The sequence below is a fragment of the Tursiops truncatus genome, chromosome 11 (assembly GCF_011762595.2).
Source record: "Tursiops truncatus isolate mTurTru1 chromosome 11, mTurTru1.mat.Y, whole genome shotgun sequence".
In the NCBI taxonomy this organism is placed as follows: domain Eukaryota; kingdom Metazoa; phylum Chordata; class Mammalia; order Artiodactyla; family Delphinidae; genus Tursiops; species Tursiops truncatus.
Genome location: NC_047044.1, coordinates 94,488,197 through 94,515,140, shown reverse-complemented (window position 1 = coordinate 94,515,140; position 26,944 = coordinate 94,488,197). Strand labels below are relative to the sequence as shown.

The window sequence follows — 26,944 nt, the reverse complement described above, 5'->3', positions numbered from 1 at the left end:
TATTTCACTTTATTAGATTGTTTTCCTTTGATGCCTAAACCTAAGCCATATAAATCCTGCCTCATGTGGAGTTCTCAACTTTTTTAAAACTTTGATTTGCAGGGACTAAAGAGTATAATATAATTTGAATATCCTTGACTCATTACTTAAAATATCAGCTTGTTCAGTTTTTCAACTTAATGCAATCAAATAAATGGATGGATGAATTACTCTAAAAAAAAAACCCTTTGATTTGCAAAACATGCAAGAATTTGGATGAATTTTAGGTCATAATTAGACCTTCTAACACAAGACCATGAAACATCTAATATAGCTCATCTTAGATCAAATTATATTAGACTCTTACACCACAATGAGATAGACTCTATATCTGTTGATGTGTTATCCGTGAGTTTTCATCAGAAATAAGTTCATTTAAACAACATGATTTAGACTCTGCCAAGGTTACGATGAAGCATGAACTTCTGTTCTTTGAAAGGATATACACGATGGAACCGTCAGAGTGGAAGTTAAGGAAACAGGAAACAAATGCCATATCTACTCGTTTACCACAAGTTATTATTTTTGTGTTTTGGTGCTCAAGGTCCATGTATATCTGAGCAGCTATTAAAGGGCTTCCTGGAAAGAAACAAAAAACAAAAAATCATGTGCCCCAACTCATACGTCTCCACCTTACCAGAGAGAGGAGGGTCACAGACGGGTAGACATTGAAATCATAAGGGTGGACACTACATTTTGCAAAGTCATTGAATGCTGAGTTCACTTTCATTCCAAGGGAAGCCATGCAGGATGAAGATGGATACGTCACCTTAAATATTAAAACTCAAAAACCAGCTCTCACTTCAGGTAAGAATGCCCAAGAGGCAGCAATTTGGAAATTAACTGTTGAAAGGGATCCACCCTAGTTTCCTTTTTTCTACTAGTGATAGCATACGTAGTGTTGTTTTATTTTCCTGAATGACCTTCTTTCCCTACATCATTTGAGTGGTATGTACATGGGCTACATATGTTATTTAGAATATAAACAACAAATGATACAAGCAGGGCACATTACATTAAGGCTTATAGGTTTAAATGCTGGAGGGAATAGAAATCTAAGGGATAAGAGGAGAAAATGTTTGAAAACTCCACTTTCTAAGATGTCAGCAAGTGGGTGTGATTCCACAGTTGTGGCTTATAAACACCATTATTTAGAGGAGTGAGCACAAAATAAAACAAAGACAAACACAAACACAGAAGACCTTAGCTGCTAGTTACATTTTGACTCAGAGAGAAGTCCGGTGGGAGTGGGGATGGAGTGGGTTGTGTTTACTGCTGGTGATTACCAAGGGAGCAAAGGCAAGATGGGCCTGAGAAGCTGTTTATATCACTTGGATAATCCTGAGAGGGCAGGGGATGGGGGTGAAGCTGTCCCCCAAAACGATGCCATACTGCCTGCCGCCTAACATCTTTATTGTATGTCCACAGGTGACCCTGCTTCCTCCTCTTTGTGGCGTGTGATGGCTTTGATTCTGCTGATCTTGAGCATGGGGATAGCTGCTGGGCTGGTGGCTCTGGGGATTATGTGTAAGTATTGACTTAGTGCCAATGACTTGATCTGAGGAAGGCAATACGTAAGTGTCCTGGTGTATGCCGTGAAGCTTAACCGTCACTATCTATTCGTCGCTACTGCAATTATCCTATACATAGCTGCCAGGATATTCTCAATAAAGGAGAACTCTGAACTCTACCTTTTGATTAAAATTCCTTTTAGGTTTTTAAAATTAATTAAAAATGATTGTTTAAGAATTTTAAGCTGGTCTTTAAGATCTTCCTCAGTATAGATCCACACTACTTTTTGAAACTTTCTTTTTTTCCTCCCTATTCTGTGCATCTTAAAATCCAGCCAACGTGGAGTTTTCTGTTTCACAAATAAATCCTATGTCCCCCTGCCTGAGATTTTGCTGATTCTGTCCCCGCTTCCTAAAATGTCCTCCTTCCCATTTTTTAAGATGAATGTATTTACTTCCACTGAGACAATTCATATCCCACCTAATTGATAAATATTTTTTCTTCCTATACATCTAAAAGCCCTCCAACGTCACATTATCATTTGTATAATTGTTGCTTGTTCAGATACTTGTTTATTTTTTCATAAGATATTTTAGAACTTCTCATCCACTACTTTGATTTACCTGAATATCACAGTACTTCGAGCACAACAAATCAATACTTTTTTGTTTTGTTTTGGTTTTTGCCACGCCACAGGGCATGTAGGATCTTAGTTCCCAAACCAGGGATCGAACCCGTGCCCCCTGAAGTGTGATCACGGAGTCTTAACCAGTGGACCACCAGGGAAGTCCTCAATATGTTTTTTTTTTTTTTTTTAAGTTTGCGGGACGCGGGGCTCTCACCGCTGTGGCCCCTCCCGCTGCGGAGCACAGGCTCCGGACGCGCAGGCTCAGCGGCCATGGCTCACGGGCCCAGCCGCTCCGCGGCATGTGGGAATCTTCCCGGACCGGGGCACGAACCCGTGTCCCCTGCATCGGCAGGCGGACTCTCAACCACGGCGCCACCAGGGAAGCCCTCAATATGTATTTTTTAAGTGAATGGATATTCTGGCATTACATAGAAGACATAATAGCAGAGGTCATTCACCTCTGTGAAATGTGCTTAGAAATCTGTGTTCAAGGAAAGGTCAGAACAGCCGCTTTGGGCATGCGATTCGATTACGGCATGTTCTTACTTGTGGTCATCTCCTTCAAATAGTTCACCTATTGTTTTGGAGAACTCTCGGCTGTCATTCTGCCTGGCACAATGTTTTCTTTATAACCCCTTTACCCTGATCCCCTTTCAGCACTCTTTTACTCATAATGTATCTAGTAAACACTTCACAGATTGACAACTCTGCTGAACATAAAGTTCATTGAGAGGACTTTTTTTTTTTTTGCATCACTCCTTATTATCCTAATTACAAATTATGATCTAATTTTTACATCTAGCTGTCACGCAGCAAAAGTACCTACAAGCTGAGAACGAACATCTCTCAGGAACTCTGAAACAATTAGCAAGGAAGTTCTGCCAAGATTTACTACAACAATCAAGACAAAAGGAAAGTAAGTATGATTTGCTAGTCTCTTCATCTCCCCTAACTCTGGAGTATTTTTGTGATGCTATCTGTCAGGAATCTTGAGATCTTCAGGAAACATTGAATATGAGGAAAAAGTAAGCCCATCCTTTCAGAATGAAAGGGATCCTATGCTTGGATTCTCCTTAAGGCCATAAATGCAGCCCATGTGACATAAACTGGAGATATTATGGAGACAGTTGCTATGGATTCTTCAGGCACAACTTGACATGGAAAGACAGTAAGAAGTATTGTGCTGATGTAAATGCTACTCTTCTGAAGATCACCAGGGAGGACACGCTGGTAAGAATATTTCTATGTCAAATATTTTGGAGTCATAAGGAGAGAAATCTCAAATGAAACACTTGCCTTTTTTTTTTTTACATTTTTATGTCTTGCAGTTTGTGCTAATCTCAGAACCTTATTAAGCTCAGTAAAAATTACATTTGAGAGTAGAAAGTGCTGAAATAGAACGAATGAAACTTTGAGTTCTGGTCTTACCTCTGCAACAAGAGTTAAGATAATTTCTTGGCTTCCTTAACTCTGTTTATTAATTCAAAACAGGATCTGAAAGGATAAAGAAACTCAATATGATTGGAAAATATAAATATCAGTGTTATCCCAACATTACATGCCTTCTCAGTTTTTGCTAAATTGTTGACACTTTGAACGAACCATGAGGCAAACTCTATCTTTCCATAGGCCCTCCCAGATGTAGTTTGGGGCACAATCTTATTTGCACAACACACAGGATTTCAGTTGAAAATTTTTTATTAAACATGTCTCCTCTTCTATATTTCCCTTTTTGACAGCTTCTAACAAAAGCTCTCTTTTCAAGCAATGTACATTCACATCCACTACTGCACTCTCTCTATATTATTGAATGTAGCTTTGCTTTTTCATAAATCCTGAGGCAAGCCAGGAACCAAGCTTTGGAGTCTCCCTTCTACCCAATAAGAGTTTGTCAAAACATATATTTTTTAAAAGGCAGAAATTATTTATTGTACTTATCCTACAATTTCTAATATAGTAATTATTCACATTTTTGCATATTAAAATAAATGCAAATATAAATTGGAATAGAAGATCAGGATTCAGGCTCTATGCAGACAGAAATTCAATAGAATTCAAATATTCAGGCAAGCCATTTTCTACAGAACTGCTATAGGTAATCAGCAAAATTGACTTGTACCTTACTGAGAGCTGAAGTAACCAGTAGTGGACCGGACATGAGGAAATCAGCCCAGCGATGTTCACGCTCATTTGGGTGTCCTGTTATTCTAACTCGCTGTACCATATACTTTTTTTGTGGCTCAGACTCATAGAGAAGATATTCAGATAAATTAACTTCTTTCAAATCAGGCAAAATAAGAGAGTACCTGCTTTGAAATCTCAATTCTATTACAAAGAGATTAATTGGAGACTAAACAAGTCTTGAATCTTATTACTCTAGGCTGATATCAGGTTGGAGATGAACAACTAAAAGAGGAAGTAATGTAATTTTTGAGAAATAAAAAACAGTTAAATTTCAGGTAGACTGTATCTGTCAGGTCCTATAGTGAAATATACAATATGGATGTACTTTAAAAAAAAACCCATAAATTAACAGAAAGGTGACAGGTAGATCAAGCTTTAAGAACATCTCTTATGGAATGCCATTTTGTGTCTCACATGTCTGCCAAGATGCTCAAGTCATTTTTTATTTGCCAAGAATGTGTCCTCACTTGTTTTTTCCGGGAGGTGTGCGAGTACGTGAACATTTGACCTCTTTTTAATTCTGTTACCCATAGATAGATTGATTGACTGATTTATTCATCCATGAATTCAACAGATATGTGCTGGAACTATTCCAGGACCTGAACCTATGCGTTAATAAAACCTACAAAAATTCCTAAATTCATGGAACTTTATTCCAGTTGGAGCAATAAGCAAAGAACAAAATAAACAAGTATAGTATATAGTATAGTAAATAGTGATAATTTCAAAGTAGGAAAAAGTAGATGCACGTCATTTGTAAATCCCTTTGAGAAAGACATTGTATAACTCTCTTTTACGCAGTCAACTAAAATAAATGAATATTCCTGTATGCAAGATTCTGTAGGCAAGCTAAGCAATGAAACCAAAGCGAGTAGAGCTTAATTCTAGGGAATATAAAGTTTCATCAACAATGTATTTCTTTTCATTTTCCTTCTCTAGCTGTTTACCACTTATTTCATTTAAGAGCCATATTTGATACTTTATTTGGGATTCTAACCTTCAATTGATGGAAGATAAACACATAGGGATATTAGAATATTATCTATCTTGCTTACAGTTTTCCCTGTATCCTGCAAGTATTTTTATGCAAAAACAAGTGAACTTGGAACAATTCTAAATATCAAATCTAATTAATTAGTATTAATATTGACATATAATCCACTTTTTATGTCCAGCGTCTTATCATGAAGCTTTGCCTTTATGCCGTTACAAGAACTGTAGAAACACTCTGACCATTACATTTACTTGTGTTTGCAATAGCAATACATCAGTAGCAGGACTGGATTAATTCGTTGGGTTGGATTGTCCCGCCAGAAACCCAGTGACGTCTGGATGTGGGAAGACGGCTCAGTTCCCTCCAAAAATTTGTAAGTTATTGGATGCTCAGAATACAAGGCACAACTAGGAATTTTGAGTCCTGAGGTCTTCTACCCTCTTGAGTACAGGTTACTTAAAAGTTGGGAGGTGGCTCTGTGTTTTACTGTGTGTTACATAAGCATTGGCTGAGTCACTTACACCATAATCCTAACAAGAGAGCACTTGTAATAAGATTCTACTTTCCTACTCTCCCATTCCTCTGCTTTTTATCTAAGTCGCAATCCACCTCTATTCCTGATACTTTTTTCCCATTCATTTCTACCCTTAACTTCACCACTGGAACATTTTATGTATGTAGTTTTGTTTTATTTTGTTTTGTTAGCTTGATCTGATTCTCTTCACATATTTTCAGAACAAAATTATCATCCTCATTATTTTATGGTTGAAAGTGATTACTCTGAGGCTTCTTTTGACTTTTCAGTATCATTTTACCTCGTCTTTTACCTTAGGGGTATCCAAGAATCAGGTACATTATCAGTCACAAGGTGATTCTAATGTTCATGTCAAAAGGGAGCCCCAGACCTCAGCTAGAAAGAACCAGACCAGAATCGGCCCCAGTTTGAGCTCGTGCCATTTGTCTGTAGCCTTCTACAGACAATCCAGGCAAAGGGACCAATTACATTGCGTTACTTAATATGGTTTTCCAATCTCTAATCACCTTTTGTTAATCTTGTGCAATGTCTCTCCAGTTAAAATTTAAACTTATAACTAAAAATTTATACAATCTGATCATTACTTAAAGTTCTAATTAATTTATTCAACAGGTATTTATTAAGAATTTACTATGGGTAGGAGTCAAGAATATTATGAGTACAAGCAAGCTTCTTCATAGGCCTGGGTTTTATTCTTATCATTTGTTGCCTCATTCACAATAGTGCAGGCACGCTGGTGATCCCTCTGTTCTTTCAATGAATCAAACATGATTTGAGGTCTTGGGTTTTTTGCACTTGCTCTTCCCTTCTAGAAAGCTCTGCCTCCAGAACTCTATGAAGGACTCCTCCTTGTCACTCACGTCTGTTTAATCATCACTTCCTCAATGAGACCAGCTTTAATTACCCAAACTAACCTAGCCTCCCTCCACCACATGCACTTGAGTCTATCATATCACACTGTCTGTTTCATCATGACTCTTACCACTCTATGAAATTTTCTACTTATTTGTTGGCTTCTTACCAACTTTCTCTCATTATAATGTAAGTTCCCCAGTAGAAAGGACCTTGTCTTTGTTTACCACTCTATCATCAGCACATAAAACAACTTTGGCTCATAGTAGATATCCCATAGATATTTGCAAATGAATGAATAAATATACATTCTTTGTCCTCTTGTCATAGCACTGTAGCAGGAAATATAACAAGCAATTACAATACAGTCTTGGATCCAGCTGCCCTATAACATAAATCCTCATTTCAAAAATTTTTAATCAACTTATTTTTCCTTGAGCTCATTTCCAACCTGTGCAGCTACTTGTCCTACAGGGCTCCTCTCTGTTTATCTAAATCCTACCCTTCCTTCAAGGCAGAACTAAAGTATGATCTTCCGTGAAAAGAGGAAAAGGTAAAGCCTTTCTCATTATTTCAGATACCCATCCATCTTTTCCTCTGGGCTCCTACTGTACCTACTGTTCACGTCTGCTTAATCTTATGCCATATTAAATTGCTCCTGAGCTATTCAAATGTACATACTTTATACTCCCAAGCAGATTGGAAGTTTCTCAATGATCTGAATGTTGCTTTTTAATTTTTTGCCTCGTACTTCTTATCTCCACTTCATGCAACAAAATACTATACACAGAGTTTGATTGTTGATTGTTTATTTAGCTTTCAAAGGAGTTCATTCTACCTTTTCCATTCACAGGTTCAAGCTTTCTGGAACTGCAACAGAAAATATGAATTGTGCTTATTTTCATAATGGGAAAATTCACCCTACCTTCTGTGAGAACAAACATTATTTAATGTGTGAAAGGAAGGCAGGCATGGCAAAGGTGGACCAACTACTTTAATGCAAAGACATGCACAGCACGTCACAGACAAGTGCTCGATGGTACAATAAGAGATCTGGATGAAGGAATCACTGGCCATAGAATTGCTTATTTTTCCCTTTATTCCCCTTAGAGTGACCTTTACATTATCTTTCCTACCAACACCACTTAGTTCCTTCTTTATATAACCCTTTACACTGAGGAATAACTTAGTGCCTTCTTTATACATCCAGAAACCAGTCTATGAGCTGATTATTTCCCAATGGTTCCATTAATTAATTTCCATTAATTTTCATTCTTCTTGTCTTCCATTCCTAATTATCTCAACATGCTATGATTCACTGCATCTCCAGACATAAACATATACATTTTACATTGAAACAAGAAAGGTTAGCGCTTAAATGACTTAAGCTGTGTAAAATATCTAAGTCTGAGACTATGCAAAATATCTAAGTTTGAAAGACAGCATAAAGTAGTGGAAAGTATACTAAACTTGGAGTCACTAGAATAATTTCGATGGCATGATCACTCAAGTACAACCATGGCTCAATCATGTTGCCTCTTAACTTCCATTTTCTAGTATTTAAAATAGGATAACACCTGTCTTATATACCTCACAGTTCCACAACCTAAAATAAAAACTTCAAAGTATTAAGTATATCAGAAACTCCATGAAAGTAAACCCCATGACTTTCTTATTTTCTATTCTATGCCAGCAAGCACAGCTCCTTGTTCATAGGAAACAGAAAAATATTTGCTTCTCTTTGTGTGAGACAGTTCATTAGGAAGCACAGCAATCAGTAAAACACTATACAGATATAATTTCTATTCCAAGCCCCCCTATGGTCAGACTCAAGAGCAGTAATTTTCTGTCCAAGAGAAGGAAAATAAAGTTTGCAAGAAAACTGACGGGGTTTGAAAATGAGTAAATGCTTTTTAACAAGTTGCACAGGCTAGTGGAACAGCAAGCAAAAATGCTTTATATAGTTCTTTTCCTGACAGCTCTGTGTTTGGCTTTTGCTGAGTAACTCATGCAGTATTTATAGATATGTGGAGAGGCACCCTTTAACAGGATAATAGGCAAAAATTTCATTTCTTTTCACAGCTTCCCCGAAGGTACTCTTTCTCCTTAAATTCGTGGCAATAAAATTTATGAACATGATTCTCAAACATCTCAACTGAGGTGCTTGTTAAAACATGCAGATGTTCAGGGGCTTCCCTGGTGGCGCAGTGGTTGAGAGTTCGCCTGCCGATGCAGGGGACACAGGTTCGTGCCCCGATCCGGGAAGATCCCACATGCCGCGGAGCGGCTGGGCCCGTGAGCCATGGCCGCCGAGCCTGCGCGTCCGGAGCCTGTGCTCTGCAACGGGAGAGGCCACAACAGTGAGAGGCCCGCGTACCGCAAAAAAAAAACCCACAAAAAAAACCCCCCAAAAAACATGCAGATGTTCAAATACTTATGGTACTCAGTGGGAAGGCTGAGAAGACAGAGTCCTATGTTTTTAATAAGCACCCTGACTTGCTTCTGATACAAGTATCCTTTAATACATTTCGAGAAATGCTACTTTGGAACTTACTCCTTATCTGGCTTTTGGTAAATTGGTTAGTCTCTTTAAAACTCAGTTTCTTCATCTATGAAATGGGTTTAATATTATTACCTTACTCATAAAGTAATTGTGAGGATTATTTAATATAATTATGTAAGGCATTGAGCAGAGTACCAAGCATATAATTAATACTCAATGAATATGTATAACTTTTATAGCTTTGTGCACTGACACCCAAAGACACTTGAATCTATTTTGTTTTAGACTATCCATAAACAAGCAGATTTGGCAGGGGAGGGGTGGCAAGAGGGGGCACTGAGGAAAAATAATAGAAATACTATACAGATTCTGCTTCCACTTCAAATGTGCTGAGATCTTGGCTTTGGGGGTATAATGCCATTATTTTCCTGTTTTTACTTGTTTATTTAGAGAAACCAAATTGGAACTAATAATTCAGAAAACTGTCCAAAATTCAGCCATACCTCTGAAATTTAGTGTTTTATCTCCCCCAAATGGAAAAGCATACATTTTATATCACTATTCATGACTGAATTTTAAAGAATAATATTGTAGTGGATGGCAAAAGTGCAATTAAAAAATGTAAACCAATCAAACTGTACCTACAAAGATTCTTTCTTTCTGATACTCATATCAAAAGCATCTTATACATAAAATCAGAATAGCATAGACTTTAGTAGCACAGGGAAGTGAACTTGGGAAAATAGTTTGACTTCTCCATGCCTCAATGTGCAATTTTGTTACAACATACTAATAATAGTAACTATGTCACAGAGCTATTTTGAGATTCAAAATAATTCATGTAAAAGGCCTTTGAAACGGTGCTATAATGAACAATAAATAAGATAGTATGATTAAAAACATTAAACATCATACAAGTAACATACTAATCTCTGGCTGGGAGAGCCCAATGTTTCCCCCAAAGAAATTTATCAGAGAGCATACTATATTGGGGAAACCTAGATCTTTCTGAGCGTTATATTTAGTGCTGATAAAATTTGAGAGCCCCTGGAAATTAATGGCAATCACTGAATTTCGGTTCCTGCATTCTTCCTGACGTTGCTCTTAATGCATACTTGTTGTGCTTGTTGTTTCTTCCTCTTCTTCACCTCGATAGAAATCATTTCAATGTAAAGGCTATAGGGAGTTAAGTCACATTATTTTCTCTGTCAGAATCTCAGGTCACTTAAAAATCATATGACATATTTGGAGAATTTGCTGGATATTCTCCATTTGCCTCTTGAGATCCTCTTGGCCCCATCCTATGTCTTGGGAGGCAGAACTCCAAGGTACAGCAATATCTGGGCAAACGTGGCCTCTGGCTTCCAGTTAATTCCTCTGTTGGGAGGTACTAGCAGTGATCAGGTGGGTGAAAGGGGAGAACGGTCCGGGTGTTTATGCCACTGGCTGTCACCTACCACACCCTGGTTTGGCAAAGACTTCATGTTCTGTATCTTAGGCCATGGCCCTTTCAGATAGGTCACAAAGTTCCAATAATTACCCTCCCCTTAACCCTTCAGGCCTAGGTGTGATAATCGTTCCCCGATGCATGTTTCACAACCCCTTTCTGGTTTCCTTAATCCTTCCCCAATCTTTATAAAACCGTCTTTGTTAAATGCCCTCAGATGCCCCCTTGAGTGCGCCGTTTGTTTTCTTCTGTTACAGGATCAATGGTTGATCCAGTGAGACACTGCGACCAAAAAGAATTTTGCAGATTGTTGGGATTTGCAGACTGTAAATTACTGAGACACTACTTCTGGCCGTAAGGACAAATGGCCAATATATGAATGAAGATTAAAGTATCAAATTTCTCAATACCAATGCTGTAGTCACAGGATGTGGCAGAAACAGCCCTCTATCCACTAGATAATTCATGCTTCCCTTCTAGAGTGAAATGATTATAGAAAGTTTGCTAGCCAGGCAAAAATTAGGCTTATCAGGACCAAACTGCAGATCCAAACAGGGCACTGTTAGTGGATGTGAATGTCATACATGATAATTCAAGGTTACGGCTTTTAAGAAGCAGATGTGGATATGCCATCTTCTCCTTTTCTTTCCATTGGCTAGAAGTATGACATTCCAACCACCCACAACATAGAAGGAGCGGGGTTGCATTTGGAGGAAAACTGCCCACTAACCAGTATTACTGGAGCTAAAATGTTACGTGAGCGAGAAATAAACTTTGTGTTAAATGACTGATATTTTGAGGTTTCCTTGTCACAGCAACTGCATCACCCCAAATAATACAGTGTGTAAATTAATTTGAGGGATGAAATTCCTTCCCAGTTTTCTTGTTTAAGGATGTACAGTGATCTACAACTCCTTCCACGCTGGTTGGCCCAATGTGAGCTATCCTCGTATCTTTGCCATCAAGGTCATTCCCACACTTCACATCCTAAACCAAATGTAAGCTCATTCTCTGCACTTCTGGCCTTTTCATTTTAACAGTAATCCAGTGCTATCACCTTCAACATCTGCTACATTGTAGAAACCAGAGCAATAACCTATTCTATTATTGGCCATTTTGAGTTCAGTTTCTTTCTCACTTCCTTCTTTACCAAGTTATGCTTTGGCTTAAACTTCTACTTTCTGGATGAAGATGCATCTATTCTATTCCTTAAACTCAAACATATTTCCCCACTGGTGTGAAAAGGTAGCTAATTTCAGTTCTTCCATTAATCTGCTCCTGACTACAAAAGGAGTTATTTGTCTCAGCTTCTCATGTGGACCCTTACCTATCAAAGCACCTCAGGCATGCAGGAGGAAGAAACATACACCTCTCTTCAGTGGGATAATCCAACACCAAACCCTTACCAGAAACATCTGTCTTCCACCAAAAATTCAGGTAACCAGTTCTACTTATTTAGACCAAGACCTTGTGGTTTATGGGTTTTCTTTTTTCCTGTTCTATGAGGAGCCCAAGGTGATTTTTCTAATCTGAGATAACCCACTTAAGAGTAGTATAATATGCGTAATATGATGCATAATATTGCATAATATGCAATAGTATTATAATATGCATAATATTAAAAATGAAATGAAATGGAGGAGAAGTAAAAAGGAAAAGAGAAATGGACTTGACAAATATGTATTACATTGGTTTTCTCTCTCTCTCTCTCTCCTCTCGCTGGAAAGACAAAGAATTCCTGGATTTGGAAAATAAGTGAAAGAAATCATATATTTTGTGTAATTTTAGTTCCCACGTAAAAACACCCTGCACATTATCTGATAAATACTAAGAAGTAAAAGAGAAAACGTAGGTTGAAAAAACTGGCAAACACTCATCAGCCTGGATCAGTTCTGTCTTTATAATTTAATATTCGTATTAGTCTCCTATTGTTTAGGTAATATATTACCACAGACTTAGGGGCTTAATACAACAGAAATTTATTTTCTTATAGTTCTAGAGATCAGAAGTCTAAAACGGGTTCCACTGGGCTGAAACCAAGGAGTCATGGGGCTACCTTCCCTAGAGAGGCTCTAGGGGGCAACCCATGCCCTGTCTTCTCCAGTTTCTAGAGCTGCAATTCTTGCTTTCCTTAGTTTGTGGCTCCTTTTCCATCTTCAAAAGACAGTAGCACATTTTCAAATGTCTCTCTGCTTCCTCCATCATATGGCAGTCTGTCCCTCTAATCTAAATCTCACTAATAAGTGCCCAGGTAAAACAGGATAATCTCCCCATCCCAAGATCCTTAACCTAATTATACCTTTAAAATCTCCTTTTCCATGTAAAGTAACACTTACTGGTTCCAGAGATTAGGACATAGGCATTTCGGGCAAAGCTGTTATTCAGCCTACGACATTATCCGACGATAAATTTTATACATTTTTCTGTAACTAGCATTAAGAATATAGCAAATCACACATTCATTTTCCTTTCCTGAATAGTTGCAAAATTACCTTAAAAAATTGTCCTCATCCAAAATCATACGTTTAAAGGGAAATACCTTTGAACCAATCATGCTCAAGTGACAATGACAGGAGATGAGATTGGAGACAGCCTCTTTGCTCTCAAAAACTAAAGCCTGCTGCCTGGCTTGCCATCATCTCTCAAAGATTGTTGGAAGAGAATACACCTAACTAGTTACTAAGTTTGTGGTATTATATAAGGATAAGAGAAGTATACTATTAAAACTGTTCAATTTGGCATTTTTCCAAATCCAGTGTATTCCAAGTTATGACTTGCATTTCCAAGAGTTTGAGTTCACCTTTTCTTGTTACACACAGTTACAAGGCCTCGGTGATTCTCTAGAAGGAATGTCTAATGTTAACTCCTTAGTCTACTCAGTGTAGTCCTATCCTGACCCACCTCTTTCCTCTACTTTCTCTAATTCAATTTCATTGTCTCTATTCCTTGTTTAGGAACATGGTGTCTTGTGACGGTGGTTTTATGTATCTTCTGCATAGGCTCATTAGCAACCTCCATTTTCTTGGGTGTCAAGTGTAAGTACAAAAGGATATCTTCAAAGTAATCTATAGATAGGTTACATACTTCATGTAGTGTTATATACAATTATATGTACGTATGTCGTGGAACTGGAACTTCGTAATTTATAAATGGATAGACAAATTAATTAGAAACATCTAAATGACATAAATGATATAAGATAATGGCTTCCTTATTTAAGTTATGGGACATTTATTTGATATAACTCTCAAGCACTCGGAGGCTAATGATAACTTTTAATGTTCAATTGCATGTTGTTTAACTCAAATCTAATACCATAGGTCTGTTGGGGAAAATGATGCAAATAATTGCTTATATCATGCCTCAATTTATGAATCATGTTAGTATGCCAAAGCTTGCAATTTGTAAGTTTTCAGTATAGGCTCTTCCTTTTCTAATATACATTTGTTCTAAATTTGACTTATATGATTATTTTAATATGTCTTTCACTTTATATTTGATGAGGTACCAGTTAGTATGTTTAAGGTAAATGTGAGAACTTTGTTCGAGCCAATATTTAACCACATTTCTTTATTCGTTTTAGTCCAAACTGGAGACATGTTTCTATATCTAGCAAATGAATTTTTTATAAAATGTAACAATTACAGAACTGCAGGTTCCAGAAACAGGACTAAGACCCTTTATTATCACTCATGCTAGCACTGAGAAATATGCTTAGCAAGACAGAGAGGAAGGCTATTGTCTGGATAATTCTTATTTCTTGTATATCTTGGCAAATCATTTTTCTGTCTAGGAGGAATTAGCTGGCAAAGGAGAATTAGGAGTTCTGAAATGAAGAAGAGAAGAGTACAAGGTTTGCTCCCACAAAGTACAGGAAACTTGACCTTGTTCATGTTAGCTATGATCTTATTTTCCTGGCGGTTCAGAGAGGAATGTTTTAATAATTTCTAAGCTCTCAAGAAATAATTGTTACCTTGTCTATCTCCTCAAATAAAATTTCACAGCCCAACATAAATGTCAGAACTTCCCTTATCTCACCTTATCTTCCCTCTGTACTTTATTAAAATAAACATAAATAGTATATATAATATACTATATATATATATATAAAATACTAGTCCATTTTTAAAAGAAATTGACAATTAAATATCTGTTTATCAAACATATATACTGGAAGCAGATTTGCAGAGTTGGAAGAGAACTACCATATAAGTCAATTAACATATAATAATCCAGTTTTTTCTGTAAAAACTGGGGACTCTTAATGAAATATTGCCAAGTTCCATTCTAACTGCAAGAATACATATTTAACTGACATTGCAAATATCAAAAGATATGGTCCAGGTATCCATTCTGTATAACAAGTTTCAGTGTTATTTTATAAATATTAACTACTTAGGGTAAAAAGATGAAAGAAACTTGAAGTACAGAGAACAGTTTCAATTTAAAGCAAAATAACTGAAGGTGTGACATCTTGAAACAATGTTGTCAAGTGAATGGAATGTAGAATTTGTTTTATACATAAAAATAAATCTATAGTCTCCAATCTCAGTTATTATATAGCCAAAAAGCACATAGTACATACTAAGGATGTTGATAAAATCATACTGTACACTTTTATGTCCTCAAAAATCTTGTTCTCTGATGGGGACATAATTTTGTTTTCTTCTCTGTTTAGTTTATGAAATCTGTTAAGATCAACCATGACAATCATGTTCTTAACAAACTCTGGGTTATCTTAAACTGAATGAATTAATTTTGATCTAGAAATCCCACTTCTGGAAAGTTTTCCTATTGATAAACCTGCACATGTAGCAACAGGAAGAAAAACAAAAAAGATTGAAAAAAATGCAATTGCCTATCAGTAAGGGACCACTTAATTAAAAAATGATACCTCCACACTATGGGATACCAAGAAGCCAGAAGAAGGAGAAGAAGGAGGAAGTGGAGATGAAGGTGGAGGAGGGGCAGGGGAAGGCATTAAAGGAAGGATGTGTGGCTTCCCTGGTTGCACAGTGGTTGAGAGTCCGCCTGCCGATGCAGGGGACACGGGTTCGTGCCCCGGTCCGGGAGGATCCCACGTGTCGCGGAGCAGCTAGGCCTGTGAGCCATGGCCGCTGAGCCTGCGTGTCCGGAGCCTGTGCTCTGCAACAGGAGAGGTCACAAGAGTGAGAGGCCCGCGTACCGCATAAAAAAAAAAAAGGAATGATGTTTATTACAAAAGTGTGTGGAAAGACCAGGTTCCAACAGGCAACTCTTCCTCTCCATGTAAGTGTCCTTTCACGACACAATTTCTCTCTTGGATCAGGAAGCAACGATGTGTACACAAGACACCTTGGTACTTGGGAGCCCAAAATGAAGTCTTGCTTGGGAATTTATGTCTTGCTGACCACCTGACATATTCCTGAGAGGTAACTAGCCTCAACAGCAGAGCCTTCTCAGGGTCTCTTTGTAACCAGGGACAAATCGTCAATCGTATGTCATCAATGAACAATGCTGACAAGATAGTATAATCTGGCCCCCCAAATCCTCATACCCATGATAACAAAGCTACACTATTAATCTGTAATGTTTCATGCCTTGTCCGGAGATCAGTGTCATGTAGGAATTTTAAAAACACTGCTCATGCTGATTCCAGGCCAGCCCAAATGAATTCTCACGGCACAATAAGGACCACATATATAAGACTAGAAACCCAATGAAAAAAATTACAAAGGATATAATTATACACTTCATTGAAAAGAAAACACAACTGACCGTTATTTATACATGTGTGAAAAGAGTTTCAACATCAAACATAAAAAGATACATGCAAATTCAAATGAAATTGAGAGAACATTTGTATGAGATAATAGAAGATATACATTAGTGTCTCTCCCCTCTACTCTGCTGTGACAAGAGCACTAGGAACATCTTTCGTTCTAATAATTGTCTTTGACCAGGTCCCTGACACAGGGCTCCTGAAACGCTTGTAAATTCCTAAGTGATAAGAACACTAGGAATATCTTTTGTTCCGATGAGGTGACTGTGGATGGACTCCTGTATGGGGGCTGGTCACCACACCATGATTAGAAGCTTGGAATTATCAGCTCCACCCCCCATCCTCCAGAGAGGGGAGAGGAGCTGGAAATGGCATTAACAAGTGATCGTGCATGGGACTTCCCTGGTGGTGCAGTGGTTAAGAATCTGCCTGCCAATGCAGGGCACACGGGTTCGAGCCCTGGTCTGGGAAGATCCCACATGCCGCGGAGCAACTAAGCCCGTGTGCCACAACTACTGAGCCTGTGCTCTAGAGCCCCGAGCCACAACTACTGAAGCCCATACGCCACAACTACTGAAGCCTGCGTGCCTAGAGCCTACGCTCCGCAACAAGAGAAGCCACCGCAATGAGAAGCCTGCGCACCGCAATGAAGAGAAGCCCCCGCTCGCCGCAACTAGAGAAAGCCCATGCGCAGCAACGAAGACCCAACGCAGCCAAAAATAAATAAATAAAATAAATTTATAAAAAAGAAAAACAATCGATCATGCTTATGTGGGGAAACCTCCATAACATCCCAATAGTGTGGAGTCAGAGAACTTCCAGGTTCGTAAACACATCCACACTGGGAGGGTGACACACCCAACTCCAACTCCATGGAGACAGAAGCTCTTGAGCTCAGGACCCTCCCAGCTCTCTCCCAATGTATCTCTTGACCTGGGTGTTCATCTGTACCCTTTATCATACCCTTTAAAAAACTGATAACTCATTTCCCTATCAGTGAGCTGCCTTAGCACATTAATTGAACCCAGGAGGGAGTCATGGGAACCTCCAATTTGTAGCCAAATCAAACAGAAGTTGTGGAAACCTGGGGACCTACTACTTGCATTGGCATCTGAAGGGGGGAGCAGTCTTTGGGACTGAGCCCTTGACCTGTGGGATTGTTACTTTCTCCAAGAAGATAGTGTCAGATTGAATTAAATTATAGGACACTGAGCTGGCGTTGTGGAGAAGGGCGAGGGGGGTGGTGGTGGAGAAACCATACATTTGGTGACAAGAAGTGTCAGAAAAGTCAAGATGATTCACAGGAGAAAGGCTTATAGAAGGAAAAACTGAGTTTTTCCTATACAGTTTGCATCGGCACACATGGAAGGTAATTTGGAAATAGCTAATACAATTTAAATGCACAAAACTTTGACCCATCAACGTATCTTACAAATATACTTACACATGTGTGAAATTATGTATAACTAAGGTCCTTTATTACAGTACTTCAGTAATATCAAAAGATTACAAATAGTCTAAAATAGAGATTTATTAAAATAAATCATGACCTATCCATACAGTAGAATGCTATATAACAAAAGAATGAAAAAGCTCTTTATGTACTAACACAGTATTATGTCCAAAATATATTTTAAGTGTTAAAATAAAAAGTGAAAAACCATGTAAAAAGATGGTTACCATTTGTGTAAAGGGGAAGGAGGAGATTTTATATCCATTTGCATGCAAAGTTCAAAATATCTCTGGAAGAATAAAAAAGAAATTGGCAAACCTGACTCCTTTGGGAGACTGGAATTGGGTGAATAAGGAAACAGGAATGGCAAAGAGCCTTGCTGCTGTGCATTCTTTGTAGGTTTTCATCACAAATATAATCAGTAATGTGTAGTTCTCTATGTCTCTAGTCTATGTTGAAGGTTTACTTTGTTATATGTCAGTATTTTATCAGGAATGGTTGTTATTGTTTGAAGTGTTCCAGGTGTCCACTACTGCAATGAAGCAGCAACAAAAACTCATCCAACAGGACAGAGCACTGCTCAATATCACACAGTGGAAGAGAAACCATGGCCTGCAGATGAAATATTGCCAAATGTTGATGCAGAAGTCTTTCAGTTCAGGTAATTGATACAAAATCAGTTTCCACTGTGTGGATACACATGTATACACCAGTTCCTCAAAACAACAACAATAACAACAAAAAACCAGTGACATACATTTTATTCTTTGTCAAATTATAGTCAGGATTTCATAATAGGAGAGACATACTTTTGATCTACACTTCAGTTCAATCTCATATATATACATATATATATATATCAATAGTATGTGGAAAATACTGAGGTTCCACGAAATACAGATAAGGAAAATATACAGTCAAACGTCAAAATGGAATATGTGAGATTAGTAGGTAAGATTAAACAACAAAAAAAGCAACATATTGTGTTTTATCCAATCATTCAAATTTACGTGTATCTTTAATTAGAGCTCCAAATGCCTCAATTTATTTAGTTTAGATCTTGCTTTAGATTCAAATGTAGATATCTCTTGAAGCAGAAGATTCATTTGAAAATCAGGGACTTACAAAAATTATAACAATGCAGGGTTCAGCTCATTTTTAAAAATTCTATTAAGTGACTTTGGTTTTATCTTTTTCATCCCTTACAGGCATTTTAAACCTGTCTATTTCTACTTGTTAATAGTGTGTCAAGTACTCTACGGTTACTTAACTAGTGTTTAATAATACTAATACCTAAAATTTAGAGAATTAACTTCCCTGTAGTGGATATCATCTTAGTAATTGTCAATAAAAGAGGTCAAAAACCTACCATAGCTCCTTCTAATTGAAATTTTGTCAAGTAAATGTTTAAAAACATCAATGTTTTTCAATATAGCAGACTACTGAAAGCATGAGTTAGGCCCACCTCTGAGCCATCAACCTTAAATCAGTGACGATATCCATTTTGGAGACTTGCAAATCCAGCATGTTGTCAACCTTTCAACTGTCACTTCAACACTACTTATGCTATGACTTCAATAATACTCAGGATACTGACTAGAGTGTATTTCGAACAAAGGATATTGAAGAGCCTTAAATAACTTGACATCTGTGCCATGGAAACTGATAATGAACCATTTTTGACCTTAAGTAGAAGGCTTTTCTCTAATGACTAGTGATCTGGCAGTGTCTTTCCCTCTATAAAACTGTGCCAGAAACACTTGGTCAAATTCCTGCTCTTTGGTTCCCCTTTTATACATTTGAGCATCCTTCTTTTGTGAATACGTTCTTTCTTAACACAGGTTCTGTAAAACTGGTTAAACACTGTGGCTTACTTCTTAGTTATAGCAAAGTCCTAAAATAAACATATTGGTCAGTTGTGTTTTTGTTCACTTTTCCTCACCCACAAATTTTAAAACCATTCCTCAAGGTGCATGGTTTGTTCTCTCCATTCTGTGCGAAAAATTTTCATGTTTAACTCTCAGAATGTAAACATCAACTTGAGGTTTATTATGTTACTCACCTAATTAATTGGGAATGTACTTATTATTATGCTTGGTACATTCCCAATTAAATTGGGTCAATAAGATTAAAAGACATGAAACAATAAGCAAACAAATGACGATTATAAATGATGTAAAGTTAAAAGGAGGAAAGATTTCTAAAAATAGAAGAATCAGATCAATTATTATAGAGGAGGAACAATTTGGGAATAGATATTCTCAAATTAATTTTATCTTAAACTAATTCTTAGAGACCTACTGCACTTGGAAATAATTGTATAAATCTTACGTATTCAGCCTCAAAGCAGCTGAAATTGGTAAGTACTGCATCATATGAACCATTGGGTTAGAGTCCAGCTTTACTGGGAGTGACACAAGGGTTCTTTTGAGAAGATATGCCACTAATATTTTTACAATAAGTTTAATAAAATGTTTATATTTGAAGCCCATAACTGCAGCCCTTGTCCAGACAACTGGATTCGCAATGGAGAAAGTTGTTACCGTGTCTTTGAAAGCTGGACAATTTGGCGCACCAGTAGAGAGGATTGTTTGAAGCAGGGATCTAAGCTTCTACAAATAGACAGCAAAGAAGAAATGGTAAACACTGTTGTATGGTTTCACATCATTCTGAAAATACCATATTACCCATTAAAAGAAAAGACTAGTTCTCATAAGACAGAATTCCTTGATACTCTATAACAATGGTAGATTTGTTGAAAAAAAGGTTTAACACACAAAGTAAGAATTAGCATGGCTTAGTTTCCTTTTAACTGGAGAAACAAAAAACGAGATGGTTATTCAAAAATCAAGGAGAATATGTTAGTTCTATGTCCTTTGTTAATCAAAAAGGGGAAAGGGTAAGAGAAATACCGTTTTGTAACATGGTAACCCACTCCAAGATATGCATACATTATAAGTGTATGTATGTTTTAAATGTCTTATTTTCAATGCTGTAGGGAAGTATAATAAGCTATAACAATTTTGTAATTATCAAGAAAAGTAGAAGTATAAAAAGTGAGGTGTTGTCATGAAATGGAGAGATTTATGAAAATAAGCATTTGCTAAATGAAAAGTTTAATTGACCTTAAATCTAGTTTACTAACATCTTAACGAGCAAACAGTAAGATGTTTCCCTGAAATCATTCTACCCATAAATTATGTGCGAAGTAGAAGACATAGTTACACATTTCTGAACTTATTAAAAATGTGTGCCTACTGTATTCAGTAACTAGTCAAAATTCCTTTTTGTAAGAGTAACAGTAGAACAATTTGTTAAGGTTATGTAATAAACCAAGGCAACTTGGACTAACTTATTACAGTTATGGGTTCACATTATTTTTTCTGTGCAAATTTATTGACAAAAGTTAGAAATATTTCTTCTCACAAAATACGCCTACAGTTAAGTTGCTTTTGGAATCTTCTAAACTGTTTCTCACATTGAAATATCCTGGGAAAGTCATATACTATATGCCAAATTCTGAATCTGTTAAAACTATTTTGATACCAGATGCCTACTTTTTCCATAGTCCTTAACACCACATTGATCATTTAGCAATAGGGAAAAAGGTATCCTTTCTTTTAAAAATCCTCTCTCTCTCTCTCTATTTCCAGCTCTCAAATTCTAATTATTTCTGTGGAAACAAAATACCACACTTTATATTTCATAGTCATTTATTGGGGTTTTTCTGGTAGTACCCCCCACCCCATCCTCAGTTCACTGTTCTTGTTTCTTATAGGACTTTATCACTGGCAGCCTGAGGAAGATCAAAAGAGACTATGATTACTGGGTGGGACTGTCTCAGGATGGGTCCAGCCAACCTTGGCTTTGGCAAGACGGCTCCTCTCCTTCCCCTGATCTGTAAGTCTCTGAGGGAAACATTCCACGAAGAATTAGACACAGGGGGGAAATCAAAAGTTCATTTTATTTTATACCTTACATTTCCTCCAGAAGACATAACCAGCATGATAATTTCACAGGCTTCTGATTGGAATCAAAGCCAAGATAATTTAAGAATGGCTACATGACTTCTAAATTTTCTCTGTCTCAGCCCCACTGCCATTACACCCTAGGACATTCACATCAAAATTCCAGTCTGAATGAACAATACTATGTGATTATCACGTACATTTCCTTTGTATCTTTTAAAGGCTAGAGTGCTAAGGGCAAGAGACTATAGTAATTATTAGGCAATTTCCATAGTAAGCTTTCAGAAAGAGCTAGGGAGGCTGGTCAGCAGTGCCTTCCTATTTTGAGAATTAAGAATCAGAAAAGAGATTCCAAATTAGAGCCTATCCTTTTGTATTCAAGCTTTTTTTTTTTTAAAGTGCTGCTTGTTGAAGTAATATTTACATACTTTATTGAGAGAAAATAGTTCTGTTATTGAAGAAGAAGGGCAAAACTACCGCGAGGGTGACAGATTAAAACAAAAGGAAAAGCTGTACATCTCTCATTTTATTGCCCAGAGGACATTCCCGTAAGCCCAACACCTAACCTCAGATACACTGACTTGCGTCTCCAGGTCACCAATACAGGGACCCCAATCAACTAACCAGGTCTGTGGATACCTCAGAAAAAACAGCCTTTCTTCCGCTGACTGCAGCACTTGGAAATATTTCATCTGTGAGAAATACGCGTTAAGATCTTCTACCTGAAAGAAAGTTTGCTTGAAGTGATTGCTCCATTATGGTAATACCTGCAACAGATCATTGGAAAACCTGTAACAATGAGTTTAAGAGTCAGCGCAGAAGTAAACCAGTGCAAGAGTTGTGAAACCAGCTACCCGAGACACAAAACCTATCTTGCATTTACACTTGGTAATATTCCTCAACATTTTCCAGATGTTCCTTTGACATTGTTCAAATTAATTACCGAGAATAAAATTGGTTTAGAGCAACAGAGGACAAAACCCTAAAGAGTGGAAAACAAGCTGAAGAAAAATCATTTCTATTTGTCATTTTTTTTCTTCCTCTCTCTCTCTCTCTCTTTTTAACTTAGAGTGACCGTGAACTCGACAGAAAAATCTATAAGTCACTGGGGAGATGATGCAGTTTTAGCTGACTGATACTGTTTTTAATAAATGAATAAATGTGATCTTTTAAACTCACCGTTTGCCAGATCTTTCTGTGCATTTGCTGGGTTTCCAGGCATTATGTTATTGGACCAGTAGGATGGGAGGACAGAGATATGGATTTTCAAATTGGAAGGAAGACAGGCTGCTATCTGCTGCCTGTAAGACAATACCATTTTTCGGACTGCAGAATTCTGCTGGAGAGATGAACAACCAGAGCTACACGTAAGTGGAAGGAATAGCCAGGCTGCCGATATCAGCGTGTCTCCAGTAAAGAAGAGCGGCGAGCTTCCTTCCTGCCTCTCACTGAACATCCCCACCACTCGCAAATCAAAAGACTCATGATCTGCATCCTCAAGGTTAATACTCCAGCACTTTTAACTACATCTCTCTGTGCCTCAATGTCCTCCTTGAAAAACAATAATAGAACTTGCTTCAAAATATTGTTTGAGGGCTTCGCTGGTGGCGCAGTGGCTGAGAGTCCGCCTGCCGATGCAAGGGACACGGGTTCGTGCCCTGGTCCGGGAAGATCCCACATGCCGCGGAGCGGCTGGGCTCGTGAGCCATGGCCGCTGAGCCTGAGCGTCCGGAGCCCGTGCTCCGCAACGGGAGAGGCCACAACAGTGAGAGTCCCGTGTACCGCAAAAAAAAAAAAAAAAAAAAAAAGACACCACTTAAATAAATAAGGTGAAATAAAACCTAATTAATTGAGGCAGTAAGAAATCATTTAAGTGAACCTGGAAGTCTATTGTAAAAGATGACCTCTGAAGGAGACATTCCTTTAGGAATGGGAAGAGCATGTTTTTGTGTTTATTTCTTTATTTACCCTTGACTTGGAGCTTAAATGGTGGGAATGTCAATAAAAGGGATTATTCTCTAGTTTTCTGCTGAACCTAGAAAAGGAAAATAGCAAAGAAAACACAGTATAAGTTGTCCGCTCTGGTTTTTCCAGCTGGCAGCTCAATCTAATAACCTGGAATAAAGGGGAAATAATAGCAAATTTTAGTAGCAAAGACTGTTTGTCTTCAAGATTCTTCAAAGTATTGTCATGGAGCTGTATTTAGAGAAAGGATAGGAAGCATTTAATAACTCTTTTCAGAAGAAGTACAATGAAGCCAGAGGCAAACATCCTACAGCTGACGTCATCCGCCAGCATGTGATGCAGTATTTACAAGTCCGAGTTTTATCTACAGAGCAGCTGGCATAAGCCTCTACAGATTTCCTCAGTGGTAATATTGCTTTCCACACAGATGGTACGGATGGGAGATTTTTCCTTGCCGTTTGCTTTTGGCCCAGAAAAGCACGGCCTTTTTCAACACAGTGGTAAAAGACTGGACCTTAACACCGGGATAATCAGTTTCATATCCTAGTCCCCCCAATAATGAACTGGGTATCTGATCTATCTCACTGAGTCCCGGATTCGTTTTTAAAAAGGGAAAGGATCGGAAAAATAAAACCCTGTCCTATCAATGTAAAAGGCTTTTTTAACATGCTCTATCCAAAGGACATTACATGTATGAAAAGAAAAACTTTGGTAATATTGATAGAATAATAATAAGTATCATTAGATTCTAAAAATCTATTCATACAATGAATAAAAGAAGGTATGTACACTTGAAATCAGATTATGCAGCTTTTTGTATTCTTCGAAAACTGCAAGAATTCCATTAGAAAGTATTCGACTCCCAAATATTGAGGGCAACCCTGAGGCAACCTTCTAGACCTTTCTGTGTATTTCACAATCTGCTACTACCTCCAAAGTAAAAGCTCCCAGCACACTTCTCACATTTCCTGCTGTTACAAGACCCCTGACCTGCTTCCTGTTGATAAATTTTAAGAGCTGGTTAATATCCTCAGGAAAAGAAATAGCTCATTGTGTACCCTGGGGAACTCGGGTCTACCAGGAAAGGCCACGTTCCTCATTTAACATTTCCCCCCAGTTTCTTCAGAATTACCTAAACACACAAGAGCCTAGAAGAACAAAAGTTTTCTCATGTTGGAAAACCCATTCACGGTGTGCTACCCTGTCTGATTCTCGACGGAAAATTGTTCTCAGAAAGTCATATTAGGATTATTGCCTACTCTTAAAATTAAAAAAAAAAAAAGTTTGTGGACTGAATGCTGTGCCGTACTCCTTTCTGTTCTTCGGAAATACTTGCTCATGTCGTGATCAGTGCTGTGGATTTTATTAGGTAGATGAGGAGGTTGAGGGCAAAGATGGAGAGGAATCAGCTCAAGAATAACAAACGTCAGGGCTTCCCTGGTGGCGCAGTGGTTGAGAGTCTGCCTGCCGATGCAGGGGACGCGGGTTCGTGCCCGGGTCCGGGAAGATCCCACATGCCGCGGAGCGACTGGGCCGGTGAGCCGTGGCCGCTGAGCCTGCGCGTCCGGAGCTTGTGCTCCGCAAGGGGAGAGGCCACAACAGGGAGAGACCCACATACCGCAAAAAAAAAGAATAACAAACGTCAGATAACATGCTGTTATTTTTCCTTTCTCGCCATCCAAAGTGACACTTTCCCTTAGGCTGCAGATCTGGAGAGAAAACACTAATCATCACCCACTAACCAGGCAGCTAGACTTGTTAAAGCAATGACACCCGTCATCCAGCCCTGAACTAGTCCGCAGTCACGTAAGATGCCAGGGGTCAAAACTGAATGTGTGCCACCTCACTTTTATTTAGTTCACAAAATCATTTGACTTTCTCAGATTAACCATATTTTCTTGCTGCAGTAACAAGGCTTAAATAACACTTAATTGCTTAACTAAAGGTCTAATCCATGTCTCTCATTATGCGCTTATTATATCAACCACGTTCATTAAATACCTGCACCCGTCATAGAAAATATTTAGTAACATCCACAGGCCCCCAGTGTAGGGACCTCTCTATAATTTGTTCACGAATGTAGGTCTCTGAAGAAGGTGGTTTATGCTTGCTTTCGCTTCCCTACTTTTAAAAACTAAATCCCTCCTCTGCTTTTCTACATATTTTTAATATCCTTTACATTTTACACTGCAATGTAGATTATGAAACTAATTCCACATGTACCTCATTTCAGCCAACAAGAACACCCTGAGGAAACTAAATATGTCTACTTTATACTTGATGAAATAAGTTCTGTGAAGTGAAGGGATTTGCCAGATAATAAATTACAATACGGGATCTAAAACTTCATTTTATGGCCACAAATGCAGTTCTTTTTGCAGTACACAATAAATCGATGCAAAATTTGTTCAATGCTGAAGAAATTTCCTAACTAATTAACAGAAAATTGAAGGGAAAATTCTTAAGGAAGAAGTCTACAAGCAACGATTGGTAAGTGACACAGTCTTACAGGAATAAATACCAACATCTCCCCTTTATCATGTATTTGCTAATTCAATGTCATTTCACCATGAGATAGATGTTTACTGAAAATAAAACTGAAGCATCCTAGTTTCCACTGTTGAAAAACAAGGAATGATCATAGATTAGCCTTTCTAGTGTTAAACCCCTAAAATTGATTTATCTCTAAGTCGATGAAGTCAGTGGCTGTGATGGTGTTATTTGCAATGATTTCTGTTACGTGCGTGCATATTGTCCTGAGCTAGTGGCACCTGCACAGAAGCCAGCTGTGTATGCAGATGTCAGAGTGTCTCTTTCACTCGCCATGACCTGATTGGATAACTCACCCTATCACAATTCGGTTGACTCATCTTTAGCCGCACATTGATGTTATAAACGTGCCTCAAAAGATTTAAAATTTAAAATGTTAAAACCATCCTCTTGAAGACAGCATGCCTCTCCAAGACTTCTTATTTTTCTCAAATAATGAAATAATCAGCACTCTTGTAGAGTCCCCACAAACTCTCAATAAGGCACACACAACCACAACACTGATTGCTCTCACATTTTGAAGAGCATCTGTACGTTGGAATTTTTCCCCAAA

General features: G+C 37.9%; 3 protein-coding genes across 8 annotated transcripts in view; 2 read left to right on the top strand and 1 right to left on the bottom strand.

Moving 5' to 3' along the window:
- Window positions 1-592: 592 nt before the first annotated feature.
- CLEC1B (C-type lectin domain family 1 member B) lies at window positions 593-8,883 on the top strand. The gene is made up of 6 exons (XM_004311447.4): window positions 593-846; window positions 1,468-1,566; window positions 2,982-3,095; window positions 3,258-3,409; window positions 5,624-5,730; window positions 7,598-8,883. Exons 1-6 carry the CDS (start codon window positions 783-785, stop codon window positions 7,740-7,742), a joined length of 681 nt encoding a protein of 226 aa, XP_004311495.1. The 5' UTR covers window positions 593-782; the 3' UTR covers window positions 7,743-8,883.
- Window positions 8,884-9,023: 140 nt separating this feature from the next.
- On the top strand, window positions 9,024-23,054 carry CLEC9A (C-type lectin domain containing 9A). Its single transcript, XM_019926048.3, has 6 exons — window positions 9,024-12,131; window positions 13,649-13,729; window positions 18,423-18,569; window positions 20,396-20,547; window positions 21,687-21,808; window positions 22,470-23,054. Exons 1-6 carry the CDS (start codon window positions 12,008-12,010, stop codon window positions 22,600-22,602), a joined length of 759 nt encoding a protein of 252 aa, XP_019781607.3. The 5' UTR covers window positions 9,024-12,007; the 3' UTR covers window positions 22,603-23,054.
- CLEC1A (C-type lectin domain family 1 member A) overlaps window positions 18,653-26,944 on the bottom strand; it is a 29,226-nt gene continuing 20,934 nt past the window's right edge. Inside the window, exons 6-8 of one of the 6 annotated variants that reach the window (XR_012324526.1) lie at window positions 23,056-23,177; window positions 22,501-22,643; window positions 18,653-20,520 (exon numbers count right to left, since the gene is read on the bottom strand). Coding sequence is in view for 2 of the 6 variants with exons in the window: in XM_073789050.1 (XP_073645151.1) it covers window positions 22,585-22,643; window positions 23,056-23,177 (181 nt within the window). In the remaining 4 variants the exon portion in view is untranslated. Of the gene's footprint in view, window positions 22,644-23,055; window positions 23,178-26,944 lie in introns of all 6 variants that reach the window. The other 5 variants (XR_012324527.1, XR_012324529.1, XR_012324528.1 and 2 more) reach the window with 5 other exon arrangements.

Bases quoted from the DNA above. Each gene is read 5' to 3' on its own strand.
- CLEC1B (XM_004311447.4), top strand. From the start codon at position 783: ATGCAGGATGAAGATGGATACGTCACCTTAAATATTAAAACTCAAAAA. The intron at 3,096-3,257 runs GTAAGTATGATT...ATTCTCCTTAAG, and splicing joins ACAATCAAGACAAAAGGAAA to GCCATAAATGCAGCCCATGT. The intron at 5,731-7,597 runs GTAAGTTATTGG...TTCCATTCACAG, and splicing joins TCAGTTCCCTCCAAAAATTT to GTTCAAGCTTTCTGGAACTG.
- CLEC9A (XM_019926048.3), top strand. From the start codon at position 12,008: ATGTGGACCCTTACCTATCAAAGCACCTCAGGCATGCAGGAGGAAGAA. The intron at 18,570-20,395 runs GTAATTGATACA...TTATATTTGAAG, and splicing joins GCAGAAGTCTTTCAGTTCAG to CCCATAACTGCAGCCCTTGT. The intron at 20,548-21,686 runs GTAAACACTGTT...TGTTTCTTATAG, and splicing joins TAGACAGCAAAGAAGAAATG to GACTTTATCACTGGCAGCCT.